This window comes from Sinocyclocheilus rhinocerous, unplaced genomic scaffold (assembly GCF_001515625.1).
Source record: "Sinocyclocheilus rhinocerous isolate Xijiao unplaced genomic scaffold, SAMN03320098_v1.1 scaffold1596, whole genome shotgun sequence".
Taxonomy (NCBI): domain Eukaryota; kingdom Metazoa; phylum Chordata; class Actinopteri; order Cypriniformes; family Cyprinidae; genus Sinocyclocheilus; species Sinocyclocheilus rhinocerous.
This window is the reverse complement of record NW_015658739.1, coordinates 73,725-82,271: the sequence shown is the minus strand read 5'-3', so window position 1 is coordinate 82,271 and position 8,547 is coordinate 73,725. Positions and strand designations below refer to the sequence as shown.

The 8,547-nt window shown below is 34.3% G+C and overlaps 1 protein-coding gene across 1 annotated transcript in view; it reads left to right on the top strand.

Moving 5' to 3' along the window:
- Positions 1 to 373: 373 nt before the first annotated feature.
- The window catches only part of LOC107722847 (phosphatidylinositol 4-kinase alpha-like), a 58,258-nt gene continuing 50,084 nt past the window's right edge, over positions 374 to 8,547 (top strand). Inside the window, exons 1-11 of the mRNA XM_016531342.1 lie at positions 374 to 520; positions 1,382 to 1,498; positions 2,670 to 2,763; positions 3,706 to 3,794; positions 3,869 to 3,941; positions 4,022 to 4,284; positions 5,699 to 5,765; positions 6,023 to 6,171; positions 7,466 to 7,531; positions 7,664 to 7,760; positions 7,887 to 8,075. Coding sequence (XP_016386828.1) covers positions 425 to 520; positions 1,382 to 1,498; positions 2,670 to 2,763; positions 3,706 to 3,794; positions 3,869 to 3,941; positions 4,022 to 4,284; positions 5,699 to 5,765; positions 6,023 to 6,171; positions 7,466 to 7,531; positions 7,664 to 7,760; positions 7,887 to 8,075 — 1,300 coding nt within the window. The 5' untranslated portion in view covers positions 374 to 424. The remainder of the gene's footprint in view (positions 521 to 1,381; positions 1,499 to 2,669; positions 2,764 to 3,705; positions 3,795 to 3,868; positions 3,942 to 4,021; positions 4,285 to 5,698; positions 5,766 to 6,022; positions 6,172 to 7,465; positions 7,532 to 7,663; positions 7,761 to 7,886; positions 8,076 to 8,547) is intronic.

The following is an 8,547-nucleotide window of genomic DNA, read 5'->3' as shown; positions in this document are numbered from 1 at the left end:
TTTCATAAATTAACATTATACATATTTATATATATATATAATACAGGAATATTACAGAAATACAAAAATCGCAATAAAATATAAATATATTTTAGTCAATACTCTATTAGAGATTGTGAAGTTTGTTCAGGTTTCTCTCTCAGTATTCATAAAGCTGTCAAGGCTATTTCTTCATTGCTTTTTCTTTTTAATGAACTACACAACGCGTTTATAAACCCCTCTCCATTAGTGGTGTGTAGATATTCATCAGCTGTACGAGCCAATAAGATAAACTGTATAGTGATGATGCTTTAATGGAGACACGCCTCTCCATCGGCTGTTATTTGTGCCTTCACACTCTCCGTATTGCGGTGGTGTTTTTCTTCAGCGCGGGCTGCTGCGGGAATCATCGTCGTTTGTGTGTGTGCAGCTTTTCTCGTGGATCATGGTGTCGCGAGGCGGGACGCGAGAGTTCTATTTCAACACGGTTCTGTCGCTCGCGCGTTCTCTGGCAGCGCACCGCCCGGCGCCCGTCGAGAAGGTACAACACAACACAACACACACACAACACAACACAACAGACAGTGAGTTTTTGATTTAAAATATTTGCCAATGGGCTGAGAAAAACAGTCTTGTTTTCCCTTTGAATTAAGTAAATCTTTTTTGACCCCAGATTTTTTATGCAGTTTTATTTTAGTATAATTGAGATACTATTATAGTTTTGTTTAATATTTTGAGTTCTTTTTTTAATTTTAAAATTGAAGTGTAAATGTAAAATTCAATAGTAATTTTGTTGTGCATTTTTGTCATTTTTATTAGTTCTTTATGTCTATATAGTTTTTATACATTTTAATTTTATTAATTGTTATATACATTTTTTTTTGTTAATTTTAAGCTTTAGTTATTTTAGTATGGTCTATTAAAGGTAAAACAGATGCAGCAGTTCAGAGCTGTCACATGTCCAGAGGCTTTTACAGGCGCTAAATGGTGCCAGCTTGAGCCCGAAGCACCGATGAAAGCTTTTCTTTCTTTTCTACACATTTGCTCTGACTCCGTTATAGTATTAAAGCAACAGCAGCAGGTGTATAGACTTCCTTTTGCGCTCTTGTGAAATGCATTGCCACATTGCAGACGCCTGCATGACCGATTCATCTTGTGTTTGCATTCTCATGCATTTGCGCACTGCAGCAGACATCTTCATGTTGTTGTATTATGAGCAGCTGATTTCCCCACACGTGCATGCTCTCAAAGCATGCGTGAATCTCTTAACAGGTTGTTCTAGTTCTGCAGATGCCAGATAGATCAGTTTGCTTAAATCCTCTGAGAGAGAAGTTGTTTAACTTGAGCTCATGTCAACTGATAGGAATAGAAAAGTAGATTCAAAGCGTGTCTCTTTCATCAGGTGCAGAAGTTATTATGCATGTGTCCATGCGACAGCCGCGGCGTCTTCACTCTGGATGTCCGCCGCAGGGATGCCGTCATCGCACTGGCCGTGTTCCTGGTCGAGTCTGATTTACAGGTGACTGAGGTTGATTATTAGCATGAGTGTAGTTCACGAGTGCAGTTGTGTTTTTGTGTGTGTGCTATTTTGGGGACAAAATTGTCCCCGGATGTTAGCTAAATATGACAAAACCTCCCTTTGGGAATATCCTCGAATGGCCAAGTGTGTGTTGAAGCTTTCCAGCTGCTGAGCTGGTTTATGAGAGAAAATCACTGCTAAAGCAGATAATGTGATCACAGCTGGATTAGAGCTGTGACTGGTTAAAGGAATAGTTCAGCCAAAACTGAATATTTGCTGAAAATGTGCTCACCCTCAGGCCGTCCAAGATTAGGAGAAGCCTAAAGCTGCGTGTTTGTGAGAAACAAATCTGTCTTTAAGATGTTTTAACTTCAAACCATTGCTTAAATATGAGTCCATAATCCATAATAACGCTTCCTCCAGTGAAAATGTCGTCTGAATCAGGAGAGAAATCTGCACAGATCAAGCACTGTTTACAAGCCAAAACAGCTCTAAACAAATATGTGACTAGATTTTGGTGTGAGAGACGACAGGAGACTGACTTTTTCACTGAAGGATGTGTTATGGATTATGGACTCATATTTTAGCAGGATATGATATGTCTTGATGGATTTGTTTCAGCTTTTGTCTTCTCCAGATGTTAACTGATGGACTGGAGTGGTGTGGATTACTTGTGGATTATTGTGATGTTTTTATCAGCTGTTTGGACTCTCATTCTGACGGCACCCATTCACTGCAGAGCATCCATTGCTGAGACACTGATGCAATGCTGCATTTCTACAAACCTGATGAAGAAGCAAACTCATCCTAATCTTGAATAAACTGAGGGTGAGCATATTTTCAGAGAAAATGAATTTTTTTGTGAACTATTCCTTTAAGCCACTTTAAACACACACACACACACACACACACACACACACACACACAGAGTTCAGCTTGTACTCTTTATTTTTCTCACTTGCCAAAGGGTTGTTTTGTTTCTTGTAGGCTGCATAATTTCTCTGCACAAACAATGTATGCAGTGTAATTTTGGTTTTCTTTTTTTGAAGCATCTGATTTTTATATAAATAGATTTGGGATTTGATTTGCAAGTATATTCTGATCTAGTCTGTCATTATAAAGTTTTCACTTCTGCAACACATGGTTCATGTATGATACGTGTCTTTTTCAGCACAAAGACACTGTGGTAAGTTACCTGTTGAGTCTGCTCAAGGGATTACCCAGAGTGCAGTGGGTGGAGGAGAATGCTTGGAGGAAGTGTAAAGGTAATAATTTATTCCTCTTTCTTCATCAAGAACATTACTATGCACTATGTATGCAAGCATGTACATTACTGTTTAAAAGTTTGGAGTCAGTAAGATTTTAAAGAATTAATACATTTACTAAATATACTGCACAGTATATTGCTTATTACTTTGAAAAATATAGTAAGTGTAGAATTATGCATTATGCGATGCTAAACATTTCAAACAAAACTATTGAAAAAAATTCATATATATTTGTGTTTATTATAAAAAAATATTGTAGAACAAAATATAACTAAATAAATTAATTGATTATTGAAAAAAATGCAGAAATAATTTTAGAAAAAAACATTAAATACAAAAAAATACTATTGAAAAAAATATTTCTTTTTTTGACATTTTCTAAAGTAAATAAAAAATAAATTCTTATTGAAATAAAATATGCAAAAAATGAAACCATTGGTGAGCATAAGAGACTTTTTTCAAAAACATTTAAAAAAAATTGTGCAATCCCCAAACCTTTGAATGGTGGTATATATCTTCTGTATTTTTGTATGCCATCAGAGCCTTGTATAGTTTAAGTGCATAGACGCTTAAAAATGAAGTTTGTATTTTATATGCTCACAGAGACTCTCCCCATGGCGGAAAACTTCAGCTTCTGTCCAGAAATAATTTTAGAAAAAAACATTAAATACAAAAAAATACTATTGAAAAAAATATTTCTTTTTTTGACATTTTCTAAAGTAAATAAAAAATAAATTCTTATTGAAATAAAATATGCAAAAAATGAAACCATTGGTGAGCATAAGAGACTTTTTTCAAAAACATTTAAAAAAAATTGTGCAATCCCCAAACCTTTGAATGGTGGTATATATCTTCTGTATTTTTGTATGCCATCAGAACCTTGTATAGTTTAAGTGCATAGACACTTAAAAATGAAGTTTGTATTTTATATGCTCACAGAGACTCTCCCCATGGCGGAAAACTTCAGCTTCTGTCTGGTGACGCTCCTGTCTGACGTCGCTCAGAGAGACCCCGAGTCTCACTCACAGGTCAGATCTTCAGTGCATCTTTACATTTCCAGCTTACCTTTTCCTTTGCACTCATTTACCGTCTTTCTGTCCAGATTCTGGATGCTGTGATGGAAGTGATGCAGTCTCTGCTGGAGATCTGCCAGACGCCCGAGAACCATGATAAAGGTGATCTGAGCTCTGCTGCACGTCTCAAACACACATTTAGATTCACTCTCACTCTCCTGACTCACTTCCTGTCTCGTCAGTCTACCTGTGCAGGTATGCTGTTCCGTGTCTTCTGGGCGTGGCCCGAGCGTTTGGTCGCTATGGTAACGGCGGCGAGCCCCTCCTCTCTCGGCTGTTTCCGCGAGGAGCGCCGCAGCCGGCTCAGCGTGTGTCTGTGGAGACCGAGGGCGTTCGGAGGAGATCCTTCAATGACTTCCGCTCTATTTTACCCAGTTCACTGCTCACGGCCTGTCAGGGAGACACGCTGAGACGCAAGAGCGGCATCGCTAACCCTGACGCACAGGTCAACACTACACTTGTATACGGTTATATTGCCTGTTGCTTTTTTTTAAAACATAATCAGTGTAAAAGTATGCATTATGCAATGATAAACGTTTCAAACAACATGTATGTTACACACTGTCACAGGGCACTTTGCATGGTTTAATTCTGCGAGTAGCATCTGGGTAATATCTCAGTAAAAAATGTAATTTATTGAAATACATGTGCAGAAAAAAAACTTTTTTTAAGTAAATACATTTAAAAAAACTATTGGGAAAAAATGCAAAAAAAAAAAAATTATTGAAAGAATGTGCAAAAATAATGTTTGACGTTTTTAAATAAATAAAAATAAATTATCAAACAAAATATGCTAAATTAATTTTAGGGGAAGTATATGTAAATAAAGTAAATTATTATTGAAAAAATATGCAAAAATATTTTTTGAAAAAAATAAGTAAATACAAAGATTATCACTGACAAATGCAAAATATTTTAAAGAAATGAAATATGTAAATACAAATAAATTATTATTGAAAAATATACAAAAATAATTTTTGATTAAGTAAATACATTTTTTTTTTTGAGAAAATGTGCAAAAGTAGTTTTAGAAAAAAGTAAATAAAAATAAATGATTGAATAACATTACAAAAATTAAGAAAGAAGTAAATAAAAATAATTATCAAACAAAATATGCTAAATTAATTTTAGGGGAAGTATATGTAAATAAAGTAAATTATTATTGAAAAAATATGCAAAAATATTTTTTGAAAAAAATAAGTAAATACAAAGATTATCACTGACAAATGCAAAATATTTTAAAGAAATGAAATATGTAAATACAAATAAATTATTAAAAAATATAAAAATAAATATACAAAAATAATTTTTGATTAAGTAAATACATTTTTTTTTTTTGAGAAAATGTGCAAAAGTAGTTTTAGAAAAAAGTAAATAAAAATAAATGATTGAATAACATTACAAAAATTAAGAAAGAAGTAAATAAAAATAAATTATTAAAAAAAATATGCAAAAATAATTATTGAATGTTTTAAAAAGTACATACAAATAAATTAATATGAAATAATTTTAAAAAATATGAAAAAATACAAATATTTAGGGGTAAAAAAGTGAAAAAATGTTTTAATGTCTTATCCCCATGGCGGTCTGATCTAAAAATATTTTTCAAAATCATTGCTAAAAACACTCAATTCATTCATCAAACTGGAAAATGTCAAGTTTTGCACATTGCATTGTGGGATGTAGTATTGACTGTATACTGTACATTTTGGCAAACAAAGTAGTGGGTCATCCTGGTATTCTTTGCATATGAAAGATTCACAGTGTGTGAAGAGGATACAGTGTGTATTGCAGAAATAGCATGAGTAGTATGGGATGGTAGTATCTACTGATAGAGTAGACCTGGGTTATGTTCACAGGTGAGTCCGGACAGAGGTGGACCGTCGCCCTGCTCTCCCACAGCTCCAGGACCGCAGTATTTTGAAGGTAATCGCTGTGTCACGACTCTAATCTCTGAACAAGCGCTTTTAGCGTCTCAACATTCTTCAGCAGATTCAGAGCTCAGGGTTCATGCACTCGTTTCTCAGTAAGCCCCTTTTAATTCCGTTCAAATCAGTCACTGCTGAATTATGTTTATTTATTTAGAAGGCATTTTTGTACTAGTGTTCGTGTTACTGCATCGTCACCCACTGCAGCATTACACCATGAGTGTTTGTAGATGTGATCTGATGGTGTTTTGTCAGGTTCGTGTCTGGCGGAGGGCAGTGTGGTGAATCCAGATTATTACTTCACGACGGTCAGCTCCAGTTTCTCCATCTCTCCTCTCTTCACTGGAGCCAGCGGACAAGAAATAAGCGTCCCTTTAGAGCTGCTGAGGCGTCTCTTACAGATGGTACACACACGCTTACTGAGCTCCTCGCGGCGTTTGGCAGAAAATACTGAAGCGTGCATGTCAATATTGGCCTTTTATATAAATATGGGTTTTTAAAATAATGTCTGCACTTATATTTATAGAGTAGAACAGCTGACGGCTAATTTAATAACCATATATACCTGATGCAGTTTGGTCATTTGTTATAAATATAAATATTTTTATATTTCTGTTTAACCTAAATTTATTGTTATTTTAGTTTGAGAAGTTTTAGTACATCAACTTTTATTTCAGTTTCAGCCAAGGTGATATTTCTAATTTTCCTTTAAGTTTAGGTATTTTATTTGAGCTTTAATTAATGAAATTTTTTTAAATACTTTGTTTACAATAACACTGCTTTTGTTTGACATTAACCACACTGAATTTAAAAAAAAATTTTTTTTTTACTTTTTTCCACTCAGAAATTGCTAGTAAATTTCTCAAATAATAGTGAAAATTAATGCTTATTTAATTTAATATTTACTCACCAAAAATGATTTGTAACACGCACTGCATCATATTTTGCTAAATGAAATCCAAAACTTGTTTCTTACACATGTTGAGGTGCTGATTCCAAAAATAGTGCCTGTTTGTCACGTCATGTTTTTACAAAATATGATTTATTTTGTAGCATTTTTGCTTTTGATAAGATTTGTAAGATGAAAAAGTCTTGTATTATTCCGTAATCAGCAGAAAAACACCACAAAGACATGATTTCTGTCTTCCTCTGAGCCAGATTACAACTATTTGTTCAGTTCTCAGCACATTTCACAAACTGGTTTGATTAATTTCCACTATTCCCACTCCTTTGCAGATTATAAGTTAAATAATACATTTTAAGTACTACTTTTTGTCATTAGCAGAAATGTTGTCTTTTTGTCATGAAACTTTTGCTATTTGACTGCTTTTATTTTGTATAAAAATAAATTATTATTGGAAAAATACTTACAAATATTTTTTGCATATTTTTTGTATGTATTTAAATAATTCTTAAGTAAGAAATAAGTAAACAAAAATGATTGAAAACATGCAAAAACAATTTTTTTATTTTTTAAAGTAAATCTTAATATTTGTTTTGTAAAATTATATAATATTAAGCTTTTTTTTTTTTTGTAAATCAGCAGAACTTTTTTTTTCAAGATGCAGGGTTGCGTATTTCATTGTAGAGAAACTGACACTTCTGTTAATCAACCAAGTGTCGTTGGCCGATTATGATCGCTAAAATCTCCAAATATTGATTCATCACCCTGTTAATATCTCACTGTTGTTTCTGCAGGTGAAGCATTTTGTCTCTGATTCATTCCTCAAGACTCTGGACGCTGTCGTGTCTGAGGTTACAGAGGTGAAGCCACACGTTTCATTTACTAGGATTTATATCAGCATTAATATTGAATTGTCACAAACCAGATGCTTAAGCCTGTTTGCTTGTTTAGCTCTTCCTGATTCGCCCTTCCTTTTTTCTCTGTTAATGAAGGCAAATCCAGGCATCGATCTCTTTTACAAAACCTTCAGCGACCCGCTGTACGTCAGCATGTTCAAGATGCTGCGAGACACGCTCTATTACATGAAAGGTTGCTGAAATCTAGCCGTTATTTAGCTCAAATGGTTTATTAATCACACCTTTAATGTTTGTGTAGTGTTTGTTAATGCCTTTGACCTTTGCCGTATGTGAATGTTTCATGTGGATCTCTGGTCAGATGTGCAGACGAGCTTCGTTAAAGAGGTGCATGACTTCGTTCTGGAGCAGTTCAGCAGCAGCCAATCAGAGATCCAGAAGGTTCTCCGTGAGGAACGGTTGCCAGGGGAACCCAGTCCTCTCAAGCTCCGTTGTCATGCCAACGCAGCCTGTGTGGACCTCATGGTGTGGGCCGTCAAAGATGAGCAAGGTCTGTAGCTTCCTTTCAGTCACTGACAATCACTGCTTTTACTGCGTCTCAGGGTCGTCTAGTAGGACAGACCGGGGCATGTTGTCACACTCCAGTGGAGGTGTCTCTGGGTGGGTTGTGTTATATTATAATATACATTTCTATATAAACATGAAATCAAAACCAACTCTGGTCATGCATATTTCTGGTTTTATTGTGAGCAATTCATGAGTTCACGTTATTATAAAGAAAAATGTGCTTTTATCAAAATGCAGTAATTGCTTTCTTTTTTATGACTTTCCATTTTGTTGCACTGTAAGAAATTTATAATTTTTTTTTACATTTGTGAATGAAACAGATTAGTGGAGTGCAAGAAAATTTACCAGAAAATACTACTTCAGTCTTTCTTCTTCAAAAATTTCATTTTTCATATCTTTATTATTTGTGAAATTCACTAGCAATTTGAGTAAAAGTAAAAAAAAAAAAAAAAAAA